Below are 23576 nucleotides of genomic sequence, written 5' to 3'. Positions count from 1 at the left end.
CTAATGAAGACTCCCTTTCTCACTCTCACTCTCTCTGTCTCTGTCTCTCTCTCTCTCTCACACACACACACACACACACACACACACACACACACACTGACACAATGTTATGGGAGCACAGAGGAGAGAAGGCAGTAAACCCTGTCTGCACTGCTTTGGAGGCAGGAGGAGGGTTATGTCCTCCAGGATGGAACACGTCAGTTATGCCTGTTGCTGGTAATTAGCCTGTACTTGCTGAACTGAGCAGTTCCTGTTGGTGCTGGAAGAGTAAGGGGGTGGAGGGAGAGAGTGGAGAAGTGTGAAGAGGGATGAGAATACAAGGGTGGGCTAGCAGAGGAGGGAAGACTGAAAACTCCGACCCTGGATCTGGAGACAGTGGGTGAACTTTCTGCATTTCCTGCCCCTTTCCCACCGCCCCAGTATCTTCCAGTTAGGAAGTGAACAGAGGGGGCACCTGGGTGGCTCAGTGGTTGAGTGTCTGCCTTTGGCTCAAGTTGTGATCCCAGGGTCCTGGGATGGAGTCACGTATGGGGCTCCCCCCAGGGACCCTGCTTCTCCCTCTGCCTGTGTCTCTGCCTCTCTCTGTGTGTCTCTCATGAATAAATAAATAAAATCTTGTTTTTTAAAAAAGGAAGTGAACAGACAAAAGTTCTGAAATCATTTTCTTTTCTCTGAGTTATGAGCGTTACCTTGCCACTGTTTAGTGTTCAAAAACTTTGTTAAATTTCCTTCACCTTCAAAATACAGTCATGAAGTCTTGGGAGATTCTGAGCAGTGCCATTGGTGGTACTGGATGTGAGTTCCTGGGATCCAGGTCCTCAAAGCATTCAGAGAAAATGAGGCTGTTAGATATTCCTGGGTGGAGACAATAGTCTGCAGCACTCAGAGTTTATTTCTGGGAAATAAATAAATAAATGATAAATCAGCTTTGAGGAGTGTCTCTTTGAAGATTTGGTCTTGCATGCCCTGAGCCAGGCCAAAGGATGTGTTGCTGGGCTCGGCAGAGACTTCATGGGACCATTAGAGGAAAAAGATGTGTCGGCCCTTCGCTACTTGTTGGCAAAAGTGTTAACTTGTCCTTCACATTTTCTAGAACACTTGGAAGTTGTCACAATCAGAGATTCTTAAAAAGAAAAAGGAAGGGTGGAGGGAGGAAGAAAGAGTATGAAGTTCTATAGGGGAAGATGCTCAAAAGCTTGAGAAATTGTCCCTGTAACTTTTTAAAGAACCAGTTTTCTCATCTTGAAAATAAGAATAGGGGGAGCATTTGGGTGGCTCAGTTGATTAAATGTCGAACTCTGGGCTTCAGCTCAGGCCATGATATCAGGGTCATGAGATGGAGCCCTGAGTTGGGCTCTATGCTTAGAGGGGAGTCTACTTTCACTCTCTCTCTCTCTCTCTCTCTCTCTCTTTCTTTCTCTCCCCGCCAGCCCCTGCTCCTTCTGCCCTTTCCCCACTTGGGGAGCATGCGCATGCTCTCTCTAATAAATTAATAAATCTTAGGAAAAAGAAGAAAATAAGAATTGGAAAATCTCCCTCTGAGATTTGGTGAAACTAGGGTCTTTGAGACCCTGGAAATGTTTGCTCCTGTTCTCCTTCCTGCAAGAAGATGCCTTTCCTATATGTTGTGTGATACACATTTTATCACAGTATAGAAGTGTCCTTAGAGATCAAGCAAGCCATCCTTCACTTTCTTCAAATGATCTACCACAATCCTGAGAACTTAGGTGACTTGCCCAAGACCATGCATCCAGCCAGGGATTGAACCCCAAACCCTCCACACCAGTGCTTTCCTCAGTGAGTGGGTAGTGTTTGTTGTTCTCCTTTATCATGGATCTGGCTACGTAAATACTCAGATAGATAGACAAATAATAATACATTAACTACAGGGAAAAACCAATATACACCCCCATAGCTTTGAACCAATTTCTACTACTGCAAGGGTCCCTGGCCTCTGTAGGCTTACATCAGAGGACAATGACCTCAGGAGCTAATTTGTTTCTACCCTTCTCAGTGCGGGCACTGGCCTCAGGGCCTCTGTTGTGCTGGCGAGTAAGTAGAAAGGCCCAAGACTTCTAGTTAGATAGGCCTGTTGAATGCAATCTGTCACTAGCTGTGTGATTTCAGGCACAGGAGAATTTATTTTCTCCAACACTCAGTTCTCTTCAATAAAAATGGGGACAATATGTATGTTTTCTAGGACTAAATGAGATCATGCATGTGATGCATGTTCTGTCGATTTTAAGTCTTAGTACTTGGTAATATTTTCCTCCACCTCCTTCTTTTTCTTTTTGACTCAAAAGCATTTATGCCTATTAACGGTGTTGGGTGAAGGGCTTAGAGAACTCACTGCGGGTTAAACTTTTTTCTCATTTAAAGAATATGATGAAAGCAATTCATGTGCATTATAGAAAAATAAAAAAGACAGAAAGTGAAAAAGATGACAATATGCCACTGCATGTTAATAGTTGATAGATATCTTTCTAGACTTTCTTCTATGCACATATACATGTTATATACAGATAACATAATGCTGAGTTGCTATATTGTAACTTGTTTTTAAAGTCCAATAATAAAAAGAAATAAAGTCCAATAATAGATTTTGAACATCTTAACATATAAATAAACCTGCTTGCATGTCTTAATTTTTAGATGCTACACAGTAGTCCATTGACAGGGGATTCAGTTATCCAAACCAATTCTCTGTGACAGACATGCAGGGTGTTTCCAATTATATGTTATGAACATGCTACAATTAACATTCTTGTGGGTAATTCCCGTTCACACCTTTAATTATTTTCTTGGTACAAATGCCTAGAAATGGAATTACTGGATTAAGGCATTTCCTAATGTGAAAGGGTTTTAAGAACTTGGTTCTCATAAAACTCATCCAAGGTAGCAGTGATGAAAGACCCTAGCTTCTTCAGATACCTAGGTCACCAAAGTCAGAGGCAAAAGAATGGACTTGTGTGTCATCCATCCTAATGGGATCCAGCTCAAGCTTGTGGGTTCCACCTGCTTCCCATCCCCTTACTTCACAATTGAACTTCTATTCTTAAACACCTGCCCCATGGACTTGAGGCTCCAGTAGTGGATATGAACACTGTTTTAGAGGGACTGTTTATTCAGCTCCCACAATAAGGAGGGGGGCATAAGCCAGTTACCTGTAATACCTCGTACTTGTTCTGCTTTTCTGGTTGAGCCCTGACTGATACAGTCATGAACAAAAGAGACCTATTGGAAGTGATGCTGCTGCAGAGACAGAAGTGACGGTGCATACAGAGAAAGGGATGGATCTGAGATATATTAAAGATGTAGCAAGTCAAAACTTGGTGACCCATCAAATATAGCCGTGAGGAGGAGGGAGGGGTCAAGAATGAGCTCAGAGGTTTCAGGTGAGCTGACTGGGTGGAGAGATTTTGGAAGCAGGGGCAGGGGTGGTAGGGAGAGCTGGAAACATATGTTTGAGACTGTTAATCAGAAAATCTTGACAAATCTCTTAAGTGATTTGTAATAAGTGTTGGATACATGGACCTGCAGCTTGTGGGGGATGAGCAGGACCATCATCAGTACCACACAGAGCTAAAACCATAGGAGTGAATGAGCTCCCTCTGGGAAGGCAGGTAAGGTAATAAGAATTTAGGTGGAACTCTGGAAAGAATTTAGATTAAGGGAGAAGCAGCGCTAAAAAAAAAATATCTGAGATTCAGAGGCTGCAGAGGAAAAAGCCAGACTCCATGGACAAAGGAGGATTGAATTCAGTAAAGAAAGGGGGTCAGGGGTCAGATGCCATTAAGAGCTTAAACCAAAAAAAGGGGGGCTAAATATGGGTCCACTGGATTAATCACCTGGGGAGGGCCCTGGTTACTATCGTTGCTAGCAGCTTCAGTGAGGCCCTGGGTGGGGTGGAAGCCAAATTACAGTAAAAAGAAAAGTAGATGGGAGCTCACGAAGTTGAGTCAGGACCACTGTCTTTAAAGGATTGGCTGTAAGTAGGAAGAAAGCAACACATGAGTAAGAGGAATACCAGATTGAGGAAGGACCTTTTTAGGAACAGAAAAGATTTGAGTATGTTTGCTGAGAATATAGGCCCAATTGATGGGGGGAGATTAGAAAGAGAACAGAAGGGGAAAATGATGGAAGAAGACCACTCAGTCAATTGACGTCATGGGTCAACTTGTCAGGAGGAACATTCAAAATGAGAAGAGTCGAGAGGAAAAGCCCAGGGACGCTTTGGAGATGGCTGGAGGAGAAAGAGAACGAGCTCCAAAGGGCAGGTGGACCACAGCCTCACAGAAAGAGTAAATCATGTAAGAAGGAAAAACAAACCAGAGCATCAGTGGTTTTGGCAAATAGGGAGGTTACTGGCAACCTTTTCCCAGAGTGATTTCATCATATTGGTGTGAACCTCAGCCAAAGTATAGTGGATTGAGATGTGATAGAAATATAATAAATTGCCTTCTATTTTTTAAGGCAGACATAAATTAGCACTTTGTGGGCATGATGGCCAAAGTTCAGTAAGTGGGCATTCTCGTGTCATGGCAGTGCAGTCTGGTAAAATGTTTGGAAAACAATTGGACACTAAATGTCCATAACCATAAAGTATTAATATTTTGGAGTATTCTATTTCTAAAACTCTACCCTTAGAAGGTATTTGTAAATATTGAAAAATCTTATGCCTAATAATATTTACTGTCAGGCCACTTACAATTGCAAAAAGGTAGGAACCACCTAAATGTCTGATAAGAGAGAAGAGTTAAGTAAACTATGGTGTGTTCATTGGCTGAAGTCCTGACTAGCTATTACAAAATACATTTGTGAGCTCTATAACATAGAAAGATGTTTATGTTATAATGTTAAATTACAAAGCTGGATAGACTACTGAAACTACAGGGTAGTTGCATGGTATTTGTAAAGCATCTCTATGGCAGGAGTACAAGAAAATGTTACTAATGCCCATATCAAAGATACAGAACTATACATAGGAGATCTCTATTTTTATTCTTTCAGTTTTCAGTATGTTCCAAATTTTCCTTAGTGAACATTAAAAAAATTTTAAGTATGCATTTTTTTTAAAGGAGGTTTGGTGGTAAAGGGAAGGGGAGGATAGGGGAGTGGCTTGAGGGAGGGAAGTGGGTTTTAGGATGGGGATTAGCTGAAAGCAGTTGTGGTCTGGGGAAAGGATGAGGCTGATTTAGGAGAGAAAAGATGCCAGGAAGGACACACTAAGCAGGGACAGTATGGGGGAGGTGGTGGTCGGGTTGGGAGAGTAGCTTGAGAGAAGGCGAAAAGGCTTTTGTCTTATGCAAGAGAGGAGGTAAGAATGGGCAACTCTGGAGAAGTACTGGAGGGAAGTGGAAGGATTTTTCACTGGGGAACATTTATTTTATTTGGAAACTAGGAATCTCAATCTGTTCAGGGTCAAGCTGTGGGAGGGAAGTAGTGTCATTTATCATGTACCATCTCAACAAAGATTTTATTTGAGCCTTTCTAAGGACAAGGCAATGTTCTAAGCAGGCTGACGAATAAGTGAATTAAAATGAACTAGACAATTGGAGACATGCAAAGAAATAGCCACAAAATAGACTAGAAAGGGCTCTGTGCCAGAAAATAGTCCAGAAAAGGGTGGGGTTTTTCAGCTGGGGCTTAGGGAAGGCTTTGTGAAGAAGAAGGTATTTGAGATAGGTCTTGGAATAGCACTTAGACATATGGTTTGGGGGCGTTGGGAGAAGACAGGGAGTAGCATGAGGTGATACAGGAACGAGAAATTCCAGGGTCTGTTCAGATGAGATCTAGTAGATGAATTTGGTTAGAACATAATATATACAGGGAATAGGATATAGAAGGGGAGGGAGCTGATTTTGTAAGGACTTGAATGCCCAGGTAAGGAATCTACACTTTAGTCCATGCATTAGCGGTTTCTAAATTTTTTAATCATGCATCCTAATAGTAATAAAATGTTAGAATATGCATCCCTGATATATGTATGACTATTTGTTATATGTGTTTATGTCAATAATTAATATATTAAATATTAGCAAAGCTTAATTTCTTTCTTTGTAAGTAAAAAACAAATAAAAAGAGATTCCTTTAAGAGAATAAGGAAGCAATCACATACTGGGAGAAAATATTTGCAAAAGATAAATCTAATAAAGGACTTTATCCAAAACATTCAAAGAACCCTTAAAACTCAACAGTAGGGATGCCTGGGTGGCTCAGTGGTTGAGCATCTGCCTTCGGCTCAGGGTGTGGCCCCGGGGTCCTGCGATCGAGTCCCCACATCAGGTTCCTCATCAGGAGCCTGCATCTCCCTCTGCCTACGTCTCTGCCTCTCTCTGTGTGTCTCTCATGAATAAATAAATAAAATCTTTAAAAAAAAAAAAACCTCAACAGTAAAATAAACAACCTGATTTAAAAATGGCAGGGGCGACTGGGTGGCTCAGTCAGTTGAGAGTCAGACTCTTGATTTTGGCCTAGTTCATGATCTCAGGGTTGTGAGATTGAGCCCCTCAGTGTGCCCTGTCAAGTTCCATCCCAGCAGGGAGTCTGCTTCTCTCCCTTTTGCTCTCCCACTCCTGCTGGGTGTGTCCACACACACACACACACTGTCTCTCTCAAGTAAATAAATCATTTAAAAAATATAAACAAAAAAATAAAAATAAAAAAAGGCAAAAGGCCTGAGCCTCAACAAAGAAGATATACAGATGGCAAATAAGCATATAAAATGATGCTTTCCATCATATGTCATCAGGGAATGGAAACTAAAACAATGATGAGATACCGGGAAAAAAAAAAAAAAAGATGAGATACCACTATACACCTTCTAGAATGCCAAAATCCAAAGTACTGGCAACACCAAATACTGGTGAGGGTTTGCAGCAACAGGAATGCTCATCATTGCTGGTGGGAATGCAAAATGGTACAGCCACTTTGGAAGACACTTTGGTGGTTTCTTACAAAACTAAACATACTCTTACCATAAAAACTATCCAGCAGCTAGGTTCTTTGCTATTTACCCAAATGAAACAAAAACTTATGTCCACATGAGACCCTGCACATGGATGTTTACAGCAGCTTTATTCATAATTTCCAACACTTGGAAGCAACCAAGATGTCCTTCCAAAGGGGAATGGACAGATAAACTGGTCCATCCAGACAATAGAATATTACTCAGAGCTAAAAGGAAATGAGCTATCAAGCCGTGGAAACACATGAAGAAATTGTCCATGCACGTTGTTAAGTGAAAAAAGCCAATGTGAAAGGGCTACATACTGTATGCTTCCAACTATATGACATTCCAGAAAAAGGGAAACTGTGGAGACAGTAAAAAGATCAGTGGTTGTGGAGGGATGGAGGGGAGAGAGGACTTTCAGGGCAGTGAAATGTATGTACGATACTCTAGTGGTAGATACATGTCATTATGCACATGTGCTAACCTATGGAATGTGTGATGCCAAGAATAAATCCTAATAGGAACTGTGTGGACTTGGGGTGAAAATCATGTGTCAACATAGGTTCATCAATTACAGCAAATGTAACACTGTAGTCAGGGATGCTGATAGCGGGGAATGCTGTGCCCATGTGGGGACAGAGGCATATGGGTATTCTCTGTACCTTTTACTTAGGTTTTCTTGTGTCCCTAAAACTACTCTAAAAATTAAATCTGTTTAAAAGGAAAAGTCACTGTCATATGACCTAATGTATACAGCCAATAAATATGGTAAAAAAAAAATTAGAGAAATAGATTTCTGATACTAACTCCCCCACACAACCCAGCAACTTATCTTGTGCATTCTCAGGGGATTTGCACCTTCTGTTCTGGAGCCCGTGTGACGTATGAATCCTCCTTTTGCAGGAGCTGGGCTGTAATCTTGTCTTTGTGCATGTGTCCCTGTCAGCCCACTATGAGACCGCTGGAAGGAGGCGGGCTGGAGCTGACAAGATCCCTTAGGAGGTCAATCTTTTTTTACGTCCTCATTGAGTTCTTCTAGGCAATGGCTCAAGAGGAGGTAAAATCGATGAAAAGGAATATAATGGAGGAAACAATAGAGGTGATGAACACATTGTTGCCCATTCCAGTTATAGCAGAGCTTGTCTCAGTGAGGACCAAAGGCCACAGAGTCCTGTATGGACTTTGGGTAAGGTGAGACTGGGGGAAAGGATGGCAGTGACCTAGTGAGGGAGAGGCCTCATTTCCTCCAGAGATTGCTGCTGTTTCTTGTATCATCCCGTTGCCTGCCCTTGAATCACCAAACTACTGCTTGCTCGTTCCCGGCACTAATCCTCGCAGGCCCCACGTGCCCCCAACAGAACCCCTTTGGCTGTCTGTCCTCTCTCAGCAGTGTCATTGTCTCTGTGCTCTTGTGTCCTCTCTTGCAAACAGACATACCATCAAGTATCCCTGTTTTGCCCAAATCTTTCTTTCCACTGTGCCTTCTGAAAGACCCTTTTAGTAAATAAACCTCCATATGTTACCAGCCTCGTCATTTCCCAGGTTCAACCCAAGGAACAGCTGCTCCATAAAAACTGTGGAATAGCTGCTTACATCTGGTTAACATTGGCACCATCTCCATTTCCCAGTGCTATTCCTGGGAGGGTTAGGCCACAGTGCTTGCATAAAACCTGTTTCTTTGAGAGTCATGCCACATGGTTTTCATGCCTGAGTGCGTGCACATATGAATATGCCTACATACAAAATTAGAATCATATGATTGTAAAACCCGCCTTGTCATTTCAAAATATATGATGAATATTTTCCTACGTGAATTGTTACATTTTTGTAATATGATTTTAAATTTCTGTTTAGTAGTCCATCCATGAAATGGATGTAACAAAATTTAGTCAGTCATCGTTACAGAAAATCTATGTTGTTTACAATTTTTGCTCTTTCAGATAATGCTGTGATAAACATTTTATGTGTTTTATGTGAACATTTTAAGCTCTGGAAGGCCACGAGAAAAGGGTTAGAGTCACTACCTACTGAATGGAGATTTTGTGTTCTCTCTCTATATATATACATATATTTATATATCATATAAATATATAAATATTTTGTATATATATTTATTATACATACATATACAAATTCTAGTAAGTCAGCATTGTATTTCACATATTCCTGGTGGGGATATGTGTTTGGGGGTTTGGGTTTGGGGACCCGGGTAGGGGGTAGGGAAAGAGCCAGAAGCAGGAGGAGCAGTATACTCTAGTACCAGCAATATTTTATGAAAGCAATTAACTGGGAAACAGTGCTAAGAGTGCTATATTATATAGGTTACATAATCTTCCTTTAAATCTTAAAGACTAAAAAAATAGAATTTACCTTGTGATGAATGAAATTTTAATTTTTGGGTGACTGGGCATTATGGAACAAAATGAGGAAGATGCCAGGGATGGGAGTCAGTTTGCAAGAGAAGCAGCTGAGGATTGCACATAGAAAATAGTTATATTTTACAATAGTTAAATTGCATGATTTTGAATCATGCAAATTTTAAATGGTGGGTTAGTAAAATAGCAATAAAGTCTCACCTTACATACAAAATTGAAAACAACTTGAATTCTCCAAATTTTAAAAATTAGCCAAAGATGGAATATGTTTTAAGTAAGTACATGGTAAGCCTTGTGGCATTGCCATATGACTGTTCTATGAAAGAGAAATACCCAGCACCCTTTGTCAGTAGCATGGAACCACATTTTTTTCATAAGCAGCAAAATTTTCATGAGTGATTTTGATGACTACTATTCAGTTAGTCTGTTTGATGTTATTATAGTTTGCAAATATTAGTATCATCCTAACGTTCACCAAATATTGTTAATTGGTGACGGTGGTACAAGTACTGGAAAATACATCTGAAATGAAATAACCTTGGAACATGAGATAGATGTGATTAAAAAGCCACTAAGAAGGCAAGTAAATGAGATACATGCAATGCTATTAATTTAGGAGAGAACAGTCTGAAAAATGTTAAAGAGGATGCTGAGAAAATATAGAGTATTCATACAAAAATACATGCTGTAAGTGCAGGAGATATAACAGCTCCATAACTCATCCTCTCTAATTTATGTTTATTTCTATGAAGAAAATTTTCTCAAATACGCACATTTTGAATAATGCTGAGTCTTTAGGTATGCATCTCTTAGATTAAATAAATCACATAGGAAATTGTTCTAGGTGAATATAAGTGAGGAAATCCTGGTGACATTTGGAAATGCAATGCTGAAATTAAAAAATAAGACCCAAACTGGAACTGTAAAGTTATATGCGAGACTGAGAGTTTAAATCATGAGACTTGCTCAGGAGAGAGTACACATTTAAGAGAAGGTCAAGACATAATCTTCTGAACTCACCAAGTTCAGAGGACAGGAAGAAAAGTAGGGAGGAAGGACCCTTAAGAACCTGGCATGTGTCAAGAAGGTTCCAAGCATATACTTCTAGCATCTTATTGAATCCTCGCTGTTGCCCTGCCAGGCTACTGTGTACACCTGCTTGTAGAATGAGGGCAATGAGAAGTGAGAGGTGAAGCAGCTTAGCCCAGGTCACTCAGGTCTGTCAGATTCACTGCTTTCTTGAGAGGCATGAGATCAAGGCATGGGTTAGCCTGACATCGAAAAATCAACTGCAGTGGCGCCTGGTGGCTCAGTCAGTTAAGTGGCCAACTTTTGATTTTGGCTCAGGTCATGATCTCAGAGTCGTGGGATGGAGCCCCATGTCAGGCTCCAAACTCAGTGGGGAGTCTGCTAGAGATTCCCTCTCTCCTTCTCCCTCTGCCCCTCCCCTGCTCATGAGCACACACACTCTGTCTCTCTAAAATAAAAAAATAAATCTTAAAAAAACAAAATGAAAAAGAAAAGAAAAATCAACTTCACATTTTCAAGACAGAGAGGAGAGGCGTTGAGGTAACTCAAGTGAAATGAACCAGTGTCCTCTGCCTCGGTGAATGGCATCACCATCTACCCAGTTTGCAAAGCTACAAATCCAGGAGTCATCTTTCACTTCCCTCTTTCTCACCCCCACATCAAATTCATCAGGAACTCCTAGGATTTCTACCTGAAAACTACATCATAGCTTCACCACATCTCCTGCCCACCACCTTACCCTAAGTTATACATTATCTCTCCCCTAGAAAGCTCCAGTCTCTTTCTATCCTGTGGCTGTTTTTACCCAGCTACAACCTCTTTTCCCTACAGCAAACAACAAATGAATGCTATTGATATTCGGGGCATTAGCTAATCACTATTCGTTGTTGGAGCTTCATTACTGGGGCTGACCTGTCCATTTCAGAGTGTGTATCCTTGGCCTCTGGCCAGTAGCACCCCAAGTGCCTCCACTGACTTCCAAACATCCCTCTGGCGGAAAGGTGATACTGCTCAGCCCCACCTCACCCATCCCCAGGTTGAGATCCATGGTGGCTGGGTAATCTTTTAACATAAATCAGATTATGTCACTGACCTGGTTAAAAACTTTTGTGGTTTCCCATGGCACTGAGACTAACACCCCAATTCCTTCTGGGGACAGCAGAGCTGTTCGTGACTGCCCCTCATCTACTTCTTCAACCTCATCTCCTAGAGCCCATCTCCTTCTCCTCTTACCTGCACGGTCCAGCTGCTTCTCTCATCCTTGGCCACATCAACCTGTCTCCTGCCTCTAGACCTTTGCGCCTACTAGTCCCCTGGAATAGCTAGCTCATCCTTGGGCTCTCCTTGATTGGCTCTTCTCTCTTCAGACTTAGGCATTAGTGCTGCTGTAGGTGTGAGGCTGCCAGTGACCATCCTAGCTAAGATTGAAGGGAGGCTTTGTTGAGAGATGGAGGCAGGGAACAGACAATATCTTTTGAACCCCCAGATCCAGCTGTGTCTTAGGTGGGACTCATCCATTTGAATTGCCAATACACAAAGCAGTAACATTTCCCTTTTATTTCTGTTGGGTTGGGTATCTACCACCTGCCCTCCACGTGCTCCCTCACAGCAACACCTGTGTGTAGCCATGGTGGAAAGCGCCTGAGTCTTTTTTAGTGCTGGGTACAAGTTGCTTTTTCAGGGTGCTCTTGCGAGCTCCCTTAAGCAAGGACCAGACGTGCTCAAACCCTCCTGTTCCCAGCTTTCTTCTAAATTCTCTCTCCCAGCATCCTGCCCCACCATCTCTTCTCTTCTTCTTCTCTCTCTTCCCATCTTTTGCCCTAAATATGCTTTAAAATCCTCTTTCCGGAAAAGGAAATCTTCCCTCAACCTAGTTACCCTTTTGAATTACATCCTATCTCTCCCACTCTTAACCAACAAACTGCTTAAAAGAGAACGCATGAGCCCCTCCCTCCATTTCCTCATCATATACCACCAGTCAACCCTCTGCAAGTAGGCCTTTACTCTCATCCTTTTGGTGAAACGGCATCTGTCAGTGGTCACTATGACCTCCAGTCAACTAACCCGTGGATTTTTCTCAGCCCTCAATCTCGTTGCTCTTTCTGTAGCATTTAGTCCAGCTGATCGTACCTTCCTCATCTTCCCTGGGCTTCTGAGATACCCAGTGGTTTTCCTACCTTCCTGGCCATTCCTTCTGGTTACTGGAGTATTGGCAAAACCTCTAAGCAACAGTAATAAGATATCAAGGCTTGATCTGGTTTCCTTGATTCAACTGAACTCACTCAAGAGATTGTTGGCCTCACCTCCTTAAAATTCCATCTGAAAGGACTTATCATTAAGGTTACTCAGAATAACCTAATGGTAGTAGACAGTGAAATTGTCTAGACACCATTCTGTAATAGGAACTGTTTATTTCTTTATGCTGAGTACTTGGATAGTACCTACAAATGTCCACTGGATTTACCTGCCCAAGTATCCCTCCTCTATTCATACTATAAATCAGAGCTTTAACTTGAGGTCTTAAAATGGATTGGTTAAAAAGACCAATCTTCTATCATGACATGAAGTGTATACAGTACAATCAACATAAATAATGAAGAGATATAATTAAAATGAGGCTTCTGTGTTAATTACCAATCTCCCCTTACCTGGATATTGGGGAAAACCAACGGTTGGCTTGTACAAAGTTCAGGCACTGTGTCCTCCTTTAGCAATATTTTCTGACCCTCATGAAATGAAAAGGATTATTTTGTCATAAGGAAATGGGCACGTCCAATGGCTTATGAGCAGGTCTTGGTCTAATTTTTTCCTGGGCATAGTAATACAGTGGAGTTTTGTTTCATTTTATTTTTATTTTCACTTAGATTTTGCTTAGGGATTTCTGTGATATGGTTATTTTGAAGACAGATCACATGTGAGCTTGGAGGGAAGAAGCAACAATCACGACCACATTTCAGCTTAGAACCTTCTTTATTAAGGAAGGTCTTCAGTCACTTTCATTAACAAGAAAATATGAAGTTGGCAAGAGCACCTCTCAAAGTCACAGTTCCAATTGTTTTTGTGAGGTCAAAGAAGGGAGAGAACACAATGGTGGTGGCTTAGCATCAAAACAATAACAATCAAGTTGCCAACCTTATTATACCTTCCATGAAACATAACATTGCCCCTCTGCTTCCATTCTCTGAAGAATGAAGAGAAGTTGGGATTGAAGACTTGATATTAATCTAGACCTGCATAGCACCTGCTTCGATAGCAAACAAGGCCCCCACCCATACCCAGACTTGGGCAAAATGGCGGCTATGTTCCTGGGCCAAATCTCTTCATCTCTGACCTACATCTAGATCTTGAAATGTCTGATTCTCCCTGGGCAAGGATGGACCACTGGACCAGCAGCAACAGCAACGTCAGGCTGCACCACCTTGGGTACTTTCCCCACATGGAATGCTTCTCCTGAGGCTGACTCCACTGAGGCCACACCCATGAAGGCATGACGCAGGTCATAGTGTGCCCGGTGCTCTGGTAGGGGTGCCTCGGGAATTGCTACCACCACGGGTCCTACCACCAGGGCAGCTGCAGGCAGGTCAGGTGAAGCTTCAGGCACAGTCACACCTGGGTCTGCCACAACGGTAGGGCCCACTGCTTCGGTGCCGTCTGGTTGGGGCTGCGGGATCAAAGGCTGGAGAGAGAATCATTTCTAGGTTAGCTACCTTTCTCCTCATAAGCAAGGCCACTCACACTTCTGGAGGGCCCCTACCCAATTCTCTCACAGTAATAATTTTTATTTGTAAGGAATCTAGCAAAAAAGAACTACCAAGGTACAAAGGATTGCCTGCAGAGCCATGAGGGAGAGGTAACTAGCCTATAATAGCCCCTTTCTTACCAACTGTCTTGGTATCAGTGGACTTACATGTATATCCCACAAGACGATCACCCTGCCTTATAGCTTTGACCAGCAGCATCACCCTGCTTGTCATCTACGACTGCAGGCACTGGGAGCTGTTGGGCGCCAGTAGCATCTGGCTACCTGTGTAAACTCAGAATACCACGCCCAACCCCCTGTAAATAGAAATATGGACTTGTCAACCTCACACTAGCATTGGCTCTGTCCTAAAGCCACTAGCTCGTGGGAGGGGAAGGCATGGCTGAAATATCCTTTCATTTGTGGCTGATTCCATATATCCAGGGCAATTTATATTGTGGGACTCAGAAGGACAGGGCAGCAAATGCCCCATAATTACTAACACTTCATAAATGTTAAGGGATCATTGTATTCTGAAGATGAGGGCAGGTATATCCATGATGTCCTTACCTGTGTTTGGAACACGGTGCAGGTCACTGCAACATCTTCCCCACCAACCTTCTCTGTGAGTGTTGCCTTACAGAAGCCATATTGCTGCCCACAGAAAGAGAAGAGTTATCTGAACTGGTTTCAAAAGTGGATTCTCTCCCCCAGTTTCACTGACACTCCAAGTCAAAGGAAAAAAACTTAAATTCTAATTCCCTAAAATTTTCCCCCTAAAGTTTCTAGTTTCTGCTTGTAGAAGATATGCAATATATATAATTCTAAATAGAAGGTAGAAAAATACAGATATGCTTTGAGATTCTAAGAGATCACCCATAAGAGGCTCCTGGGTGGCACAGTTGGTTAAGTGGCAGACTCTGGGTTTTGGCTCAGGTTGTGATCTCAGGGTCATGAGGTTGAGCCCCTCATTAGACTCCAAGCTCAGTAAGGGGTCTGCTCGAGATTCAGATTCTCTCCCTCTCCTTTTGCTCTTTCTGCTTGTGTTCTCTCTCAGAGAGAGAGACAGAGAGAGAGAGAGAGAGAGAGAGATCACCCATCATCGCAGAAATTGTGGTGACCCAGAACTTCTGTTAACATACATGTATTCTTTTTTAAAAAAATATATTAAAAATCATTTAGAAATCGGGATTATTGTGACTATTCCATTTTGTATCCTGTGTTTTTCACTCACTGTAATATAACATTTTCTTATAACACTCATTTTTCTTTCAAAACTTAATTTTTAGGGTCTGTATAATTTTCTATTTTAAACAATGACCCCCTCCTGTTGGACATTCGGGTCTCTTTTGGGTCATTTTGAATCAATAATAAATCATCTTATTAGATACATTTCTGTCAAACATCTCTGATGATCTCTTTAGGCTAAATCCCTAGAAGTGGACATTACAGCATCAAGGGACTTAAAAGATTTCATATTGGAGGTGTACCTAGAAAATCTACAACACGCTTCTGGCAGCCGGATATGACTTGGCCTAGTGAGGAAACAGCCTCTATCTCTCTCCTGACTCCAAGGACGCCCAGTGGGGGAGATGACTTGGTGACAGTTCTTAAGCGAGGAGATGACACCACAGAGGAAGGCCCAGCATAACCCAGCCCCACAGGGAGGGATATTTTTCACTGTCATCTGTTTTCCACGGCCCCAAGACACTAGCTCTAAGAACGCCCTGTTCTACGGCCAGTTTTGCCATCGCCATGGCTTGGCCTGCTCACCTTTTCTGCCAGCAGGTTGCACTTGGCTGGATCTGTGACCTCTGCAGCAACACAGTCTGTGGCAGCCACTGCAAACTCCACATACGTGGAAGGTGGAAGAGGCTGAGGAGAATACATGAAAATGTTTATGAGGCAACATGACTTGACCTGAAAAGGCGGGGAAGCCGAGGCTGGAAGGCAGCAGCGAGGGCACCGATGCTGCACGCTCCAGGGAGTGCCACTCGTGTGGACCACTCTGAGCAGCCAGGAAACACAGCCCCAGTGGCTGCCACAGGTCAGTCATTGTGGCACTGTGTTCCGAAGCCCCTGTATACAGAGGTGAAGGAGGTACAGGTATCCACTGCCCATCATTCAGGGCAGAGCTGAGCTTTCAGAGAGGAAGCAGGAACCCAGAGGGCCCACCTTAATATTAATTTCAGATTCAATATATTAGTTTTAGTACAATACAGCGATTCACAGCCTTCCCTCTAGGGGGGAACTTTAGGACTTGGAGTCCTAAAGTTCTGGTTACTCCACGATGGGGCAGGAAAGTGGAGATGAACACCTCTCCCACCTATCCTATCATATAGAGCATGATCCAATGGAAAATCTAAAGAAAAGAAGAGAAGACACCTGTGCTTTTCTCTCTTGTACTATATGGGTGCTTACAACGATAATGTGTTTGGTATAAAACCTATTACAAATGTTGTGTTTGGTATAATAACATAACCAATGTTATTTGGCATAGTCTGGGGTGAGGGTTTCTGAGAATCATGTATTCTGGTTAATTAGAATCACCTTTCATGTTGATGCTTACAACAGTAATGTTGCCTTTGGCATAATACATATTACAAATGTTGTATTTGGTATAATAACATAACCAGTGCCATTTGGCGTAGTCTGGGGTGGGGGTTTCTGAGAATCATGTATTCCGGTTAATTAGAATCACCACCTACACCTAGAATGCATTTCCAAGGATGCCATGCCTGGGATCCAGAAGACCAATTTTCTTAAATATTAGAATTCTGTTGCAGTCAAATGTGCTAAATAATCCACTGTACAATGAGATTTTTTTTTTCCCAACGGTTCAGGAGGCCCTTTAGGACCTTGCCGCTACATGCCCACCTGTGTAAGCAGGCTCCTACCTCTGTGAGTATCAGTTACTGAGGATCCATCCGCATCAGTGCTGCAGGGTAAGGACGTGGAACCCCGTGGATGTATAGCAAGTGCTTCTGGATAACGCGGGGACGGTCCCCCACTGCACCGCAAGCCAACTAGGCCTGAGGCAGCCAGGCCAGGCAGAGGCTGGCTGTTTCATGTTAGGGTGACACCGCGGAGGAAGGCCCAGCATAACCCAGCCCCACGGGGGTGACCAATGCTGTAGGGTGGCTCCGCACGGGTGACAGGCTGACAGTTCCTGGGACCCTGGTGACCCCCGGTGTCCTCACACCCTCATACCCCTACGGACCCTATCTTTCCCCGGTCTCCCATCCCCCGCTGCCCCTGCACCTGCTGTGTCCCTCCCAGCTGTTTTAGCGCCCACATTCCCCAGGTGCCACCAAGCTGCCCAGAGGTCTGTCCTGAGGTCTCAGCCCTACCGTCAGTTGAGCCCTGGAGACTTCCACAAGCCGAAAATAGGAGCCGTTGCTCTGAGCGTTGAAGGCGGTCAGCGCAGCATCCACGGCGTGCACCACCCTGGTGTCGTTCAGCGGCGCCAGCAGGGGACACTGTGGGCACACCTTGCGCACGTCCTCGGCTGAGTCTACGCACACAGGAGAACCGAATCTGGGTTGTCCTTCTGTTCTCCGGGGGCATTCTCCCCACGCCCTGCTTATTTTGAAAGGCCTGGGACAGGCTCCAAAAGGCTCCAGGTGCTTTCTCTGCTGCTCACTAAATCTTCAGGTGGCTCCCGCCCTGCCGACTTTTCTGCAGGAGCCCCTCTCAACAAGGGCAATTTTCACCTCCAATGACAACCGTTCCTTAAAAAGAACAGGTTCACAATGCCAGCTCCCAGGAAATCGGACTCCTTCTTTCCCCACCAACAAAGTGGCTAAAACTTGCTTACGTTGAAAACAATTCAGGCCCCTTCCCCACTCTCTCTGCAAGGTACAAATAAGAAAAACTCATCATCATCTCTACCTGGGCTGGAATCGCATTTTGCAAATAACACGGTAAACTGGCCATCCTGTTTCAGCAGCCGGAAATCACAGTCCCCTTCCACAGCCTGGAGAAATAAACCCACGGTGAGGGCTCAGGAGGAGGGCTGGCCTTTCCTTTCTGGCTGGGAGCCCTGGGGGTGGTGGGTGGGGGGTTCCTCAGACGTGGTTGTCCAACAAGCCTCATGAAGTCACCTTGACTGAGTGGTATTGAAACATGATGCTCTCTGGTTTCGGGAAGGGCCTCAACAAGAAGGTTGAACTGCTGTAAAAACCAGCCTCAGGGAAGGCAGCCTCAAACAGTAATTCTAGCAGCCTCACACTGGCTAGCCATGAAGACGGGCTGGGAAGCTGGGTGAGACGGGTCTGCACTTTGCAGAACCACCGGGGACCCTGGATGGCTGGGGCACCATCCACAGTCACCCTAAGAGGGACACTCACATGCTGCATCTGCGGCCTCACGGAGCAGTTGGCCAGGGGCGTGGGGTCCAGTACATGGCAGGTGGTTTCCAGGGTGTCTATTTCGAGCTCAAACACCTCTCCCATTGGCCGCTGTGGAGACACAGAATGAAGCCGTGAGCAGCCTATTCCTCTGATCCCATGGAGTGAGCCAAAGTACGAGCCCCCATTGGGCTTGAAGTCAGCTCTGTTGGACAGGTGGGGGGAAGTCCCTCCTGTTAGTTGGCACCTCCACCCAGTGCTGCCCTGGCCTGTGGACAGGACGACAGCCAGGGCTTCTCAGGTCCTCCCCTGTTGGCTGGGCAGGCTCTAGATGGTGTTTGCAAGGAGGAAGGGACCATGGGCTTGGGCAGGTTGCTGGAACCACAGTCATCATTCTGAGCTCTCTTTGGAAGCTAAAACTGAGCACTGATACTTTTTTAATTTTTAAAATTTCACCCTTCAAGCGATGCTTTGCAAAAATCAGCTTTGGAATTTTTTTTCAATCAAGTGGCAAAGTAAGGTGGCGTAGGCTAATACCTACTGTCTCCTCTTTCTCTTCTCCATCCCTCTCTCCTCCCTCTACTTCTTTCTGCCTTCCCTCTCACCTTCAACTTCCCCTCTGCCCCATTTTCCTTTCCTTCCTAAAGGAAAATTGTCCTTGGCTTCTTGTTCTGGGGCTTGTTGAGGCCTGGATGCCAAGGTGCTGCTCTCTACTGTCCCCTGCTGGGGGTGAGGGGGCACAGCGAGCCGCCCTCTGACCCAGAGGAAACTCAGAAGGAGTAGCAGGGAAGGCAGAGAGAGCTGGGGCAGCTTGGTAAGTCCTTGTAGCTGTTCCTGGCGTTTCGTCTGTTTCTGTATCCTTTCTCCAAACCCTGGAAAATCCAGAAAGTACAAGTATGCTTTTTAAAAAATTTTAGTTCGGCTCTGCTTGCCTCTCACATGGGTTCTGGCTGAGTCACTAGTATCCAAACCTCCTCTCCGGGAGGAAGCTGTGTTTTATGATGTGCAGACATGCCCAAGTTGAACTGCCTGACAACACGCAGGGCTGCAGTGAACAGGAGCCTGGTGCTCCCTGGTTGCTCTAGCGAGGCCCCTCTCAAGCTCTGCCGTTAGTGAAAATTGCAATGTCTGTTCATTACTTTCCCTCGAATATACACGTCGTGTGTTTGTTTTTCCCCCTGAAGTCATTGGTGTTTCCTCCAAACCCCCACTGTGCTACAGTATGGTTGCAGCAATCCTAAAATCCATCCTGATTTCAAATATTTTGTCCCATTGTGAGATCAGGTGTTAGGGCAGACATTCTGACATTTACCATATCCTCCCCTCTGGACTGTAAATTTCTTGTGGGCACTGTGTCTTTCTCACTTTTGTGTTAGGTTGAACCACTAAAATGCCAATATTTGACTGCTTTTAATATACAAAAAGAGCAATTTTTTAGGGTTCAACTTGATATCTCATGGCACCTGCCATGGTTCTTACTCATGGAAGGCTTAAAATCAATGTTTGCTGAAAGAATTAGCCCTCCTCAGATATAAAAACTAATTTCAAAATAGACAGTAGACATACACCTTTTCCCCACTGCTCCAAATCTCTCAGCTGACCCCAAGGCATATTTCCCAGCTTAATCTTTATTATCACTGGCTTCAGACTATACTGGTTACTTGTCTAGTATGTGAAGAGGTAAACCCCATTCGTTCGACATTTCCTTCTGGGAGGTGGGTACCTGTCTTTGGGAGGTAACTTGTGTAGAGGAAAGAGCATGGATCTAGAATCAAATCCCAGCTGGACGCTTCCAGATTATATGATCCTGAACAACAACAAAACGCCCTAATATGTCAGACGCTTGGTTTCCCCTCATGTAAGGCAAGGTCCATACACAGCCCATGGGACTGGGGGACAGGAGAGGTAAGGAGATGGTGTATGTGGAGGGGCCTGGCCACCTAGTAGATGATTGTCAAATGCTAGTTTCATTCATTCTCAGTCTCCATCCAGAGAAAGCAAAGAGAGAGAAGTGATTTCCAGTCAACTAGAATCCTGTATTTTGTGCATATAGTTTTTCTAGCAAACCCCACTTTCTCCCTGTGATGTTCAGAATATCATTTGAAGACTTTTCTTGTCTCACACACCTCCCCGCCCCCATCCAGCACCCTCTGGAGACCCAGGACTACAGCCCAGAATGCCTCTGTTTCCCCACTTGCCCCCTCCCTCACTCCTGGGAAGAAACCAGAGAATTTGGCTCCCCCTGCAGTTTCATTGTGCTCAGAGATGTGATCTTTGAGACATGCAGTTGAGCTCCACACACAGGTTTTCTCAGCTCATACCCAGCAGGTTCACTTACCCGAGGCCACACCTTCACTTTGTCAATCTGGTTCAAGGTGTGCTTGTAGCCTCGAAGAACGTGGTTATTGATGTAGTCCACAGCCACCAGGGCTGCTTGCTCTGTTTCTGGGTCATCACAGTCCAGTTCCCTATAAACCAGAGCTGGCCCCACTGGGACAGAATGGCAGCCCCAGAGCTGAGCAAGGCAAAGGAACAGGGCGAGGGACTTCATGGCTGCTCCAGAGAGGCCCTAGCAGGTAGGCAGATGGCTGGAAGCTTCAGGACAAGCCCAGGTGCTCTTGCTCCAAAAAGTAGGCCGATGGAGGGCCGAGGGCTTTATTTATCTGCCGGAGCCTGCTGGAGGAATTGCATAAGGACGTGGGATGATTTCTGTTCTGGTTCCAAGTAAACCCCTGCAAACATCAGCTCTGGAAAAGCAAACAGGTTAGGACATCACTGGTCCCCAAGAAATCTGCCAAAGTCAATGCTGCTGGGGGTGGGCGGAAGGGGGTGGAGATGCTCCAAAGTCGGCTTGGAACGTGGAGGAGATGAGGTTTGCACCATGGCGAGGAGGGGCCCGCACCACCAGCCCCATTGTGCTCTGAGTTCAGCAGCAGAGGGAGCACTCCCTACTGGAGCAGAGCATGTGGAAGGGGGGAGGGTGGGGGTAGTGGGTGGCTGTGAGGGGAAAGTGGGGATAGGCAGCAATGTGGTAAAATCCTCTAATGTCAGCAAGAATGATCTCCTCCTGGAGGGAAAACAAGTCTTAGAGCTGTAGCAAAGATGGAGATGATCTAGAGTGACCAGGAAGAGTTATGGGAGCTGCTAAGGTCTTGGGTAAGAGCCTTGAGGAAAAGAGGGAAGGAAGGGAGAGATTGCTGCCCGCAGTGTGGAACAGGGGTGAGAGAAGGGGCTTCCTGCGGCAGGGCTGGGTGGGGCTCTCTACCCCCTCAGACCACATTGCCAAGGCCTTGCACAGATGGGCACTGACCTGGGTCTCCTGGGTGGCTGGGTGTAACTGGGGCCCCCAGCCAGTGCACAAGTGCCACAGAGGGGAACCCCAGTCCAACAGCCACTTCTCTGGCAAAGCTCTGGGTTTGAGTCCTTCACTGCAGGCTGAGATGCTTTGGGGGCAGCTAAGAACATAAATGCCTCTATAATGCCCTTCGCAGCCTTAGCAGAATTAGAGTGAGTCTTGATGACCAGAGCACAGGGCCATGGTGTTGGTTCCAGGCAGTGCTTGTAAGTGGCTCTTGACAAACCCTGGAGTGACCTACAGGAGGGTGGGCAGGACAGTGAGAGGCTTGGAAAAAATCATAGAAAGACATGGCTTGGTTTAGCCCAGAGCAAAGAAGCCCTAACATGAAGATCCCACATGTTCTTCAAATATTTAGAGTTCACCACTGTGTGTGGATGGATCTGTTATGTTCTCTGATATTGAGAATGACATTTCATCTTTAAAAAGGAGACACTTTCTACAAGGAAACTTAATCATATGGATCTGCTGGGAGTTGAAAGGTAAGCAAGGGTGAAGTGAGATATAGGGCCAAGAAGGTAGATGTAAGGGTGTTTTCCTAGTTATGCCCAGGTGCTCATATGGTCCTATGGAATCTTTTTTTTCTTTTTAAGATTTTATTTATTCACAAGAGACACACAGAGAGGCAGAGACATAGCAGAGGGAGATGCAGGCTCCCCACGAGGATTTTGATGCGGGGCTCCATCCCAGGACCCCTGGATCACGACCTGAACCAAAGGCAGATGCTCAACCCCTGACCCACCCAGGTGCCCTGATCCCATGGAATCTTAATGACAGAGGCTCAGAAGCTGTGGTTGGGACTCCAGGTTCTCTCTGAGAGTGAAGTCCTTGCTCTTAGGGACCCACAACAAGCTCTGGTCATCTAGCAATATGATCCTCAGGACCAAGGGTGACTTCCCACTCCTCTTATGCAACTTTGTGTGGATGCAATGCTTTTCTTTTAAATAATGTTTTAAGATATAAAATATGGTCATTACTAAAAATTTGAAAAGTCACAAAAATGTGTGCAGTGAGTACACACTTCATATGCCATAAGCTCAGGTGTACAAAATACTACTTTATTGGCCACACACACGAGTCTGAGCCCTCTTTTGTGAAATTTAATCTAGTCACTTATAGGTAACCTGATTTCCCAGGTGCTTGGTTGCAATCCAGTCCCATTTAGGTTTGCCCCTTACGCTTCTTCTGCCCCCCCCTCCCCCGGGGTTAGAAGGAAGCCTGAGTGGGGAGGGGAAGACTTCTGCAAATACCACTTTCCTTTATAGTGGGGCAGAGACTGATGTCTGCCTTTGCAGCTAGGGTGTGCACTGGCCCCTTCTGCCGGGTAACCCATCTCCTCTGGCGCCCAGGTGCACCCACCTGCATGTCCACCCACAAGCTAAGATCCTGCCTGCCCCCATTTGGTCCATAGCAAGACATCCCTCCTGCATCCTCTGATCAGGGGTCCCTTTGTCTCAGCTCTGGGACCCTTTCTAGACCAAGGGCCTTTTTCTTAGCTAAGCACTGCCCTCTTGGTTAACCTTGGGGAAACTTGGCTATTTTGTCCACCCCGGGTATGGGGGCTTCATGAAGCTGCATCTAAGCCCGTCTGCCCAGGCACTGCAGTCGTGATGGCTCTGCCACTGCTCTGGTGCCATCTCGCTATGCAGGAGACTTTTCCCTATGATGTGATGTCTCCCCATGCTGCCCATGAGTCCCCTCCTGCCCCCCACGCCTGAAGCGAGGTTCGGGTTTCCTATGCCTTGGGATTCTCAAACTCTTCTGGGGGTGGTTCTGC

The 23576-nt window shown here is 45.0% G+C and overlaps 1 protein-coding gene across 1 annotated transcript; it reads right to left on the bottom strand.

Annotated features, from left to right (window-relative positions):
• Positions 1-13307: 13307 nt before the first annotated feature.
• Positions 13308-21097, bottom strand: AHSG (alpha 2-HS glycoprotein). The gene is made up of 7 exons (XM_072807759.1): positions 20783-21097; positions 18445-18555; positions 17987-18071; positions 17446-17609; positions 15869-15970; positions 14666-14749; positions 13308-14032 (listed from the first exon to the last, which is right to left on the bottom strand). Exons 1-7 carry the CDS (start codon positions 20993-20995, stop codon positions 13694-13696), a joined length of 1098 nt encoding a protein of 365 aa, XP_072663860.1. The 5' UTR covers positions 20996-21097; the 3' UTR covers positions 13308-13693.
• Positions 21098-23576: the final 2479 nt, after the last annotated feature.

The sequence above is a fragment of the Canis lupus genome, chromosome 31, assembly GCF_048164855.1.
Source record: "Canis lupus baileyi chromosome 31, mCanLup2.hap1, whole genome shotgun sequence".
NCBI classification, from domain to species: Eukaryota; Metazoa; Chordata; class Mammalia; order Carnivora; family Canidae; genus Canis; species Canis lupus.
The sequence above is the reverse complement of the archived record's forward strand: the minus strand, read 5'-3'. Positions and strand labels throughout refer to the sequence as shown.

Coding starts and splice junctions, on each gene's coding strand:
- AHSG (XM_072807759.1), bottom strand. CDS start 20,995: ATGAAGTCCCTCGCCCTGTTCCTTTGCCTTGCTCAGCTCTGGGGCTGC. Junction 17,610..17,986: donor AAAATGCGATTCCAGCCCAG/GTAGAGATGATG, acceptor CTGTGTGCGTAG/ACTCAGCCGAGGACGTGCGC. Junction 14,750..15,868: donor GCAACCTGCTGGCAGAAAAG/GTGAGCAGGCCA, acceptor TTCTGTGGGCAG/CAATATGGCTTCTGTAAGGC.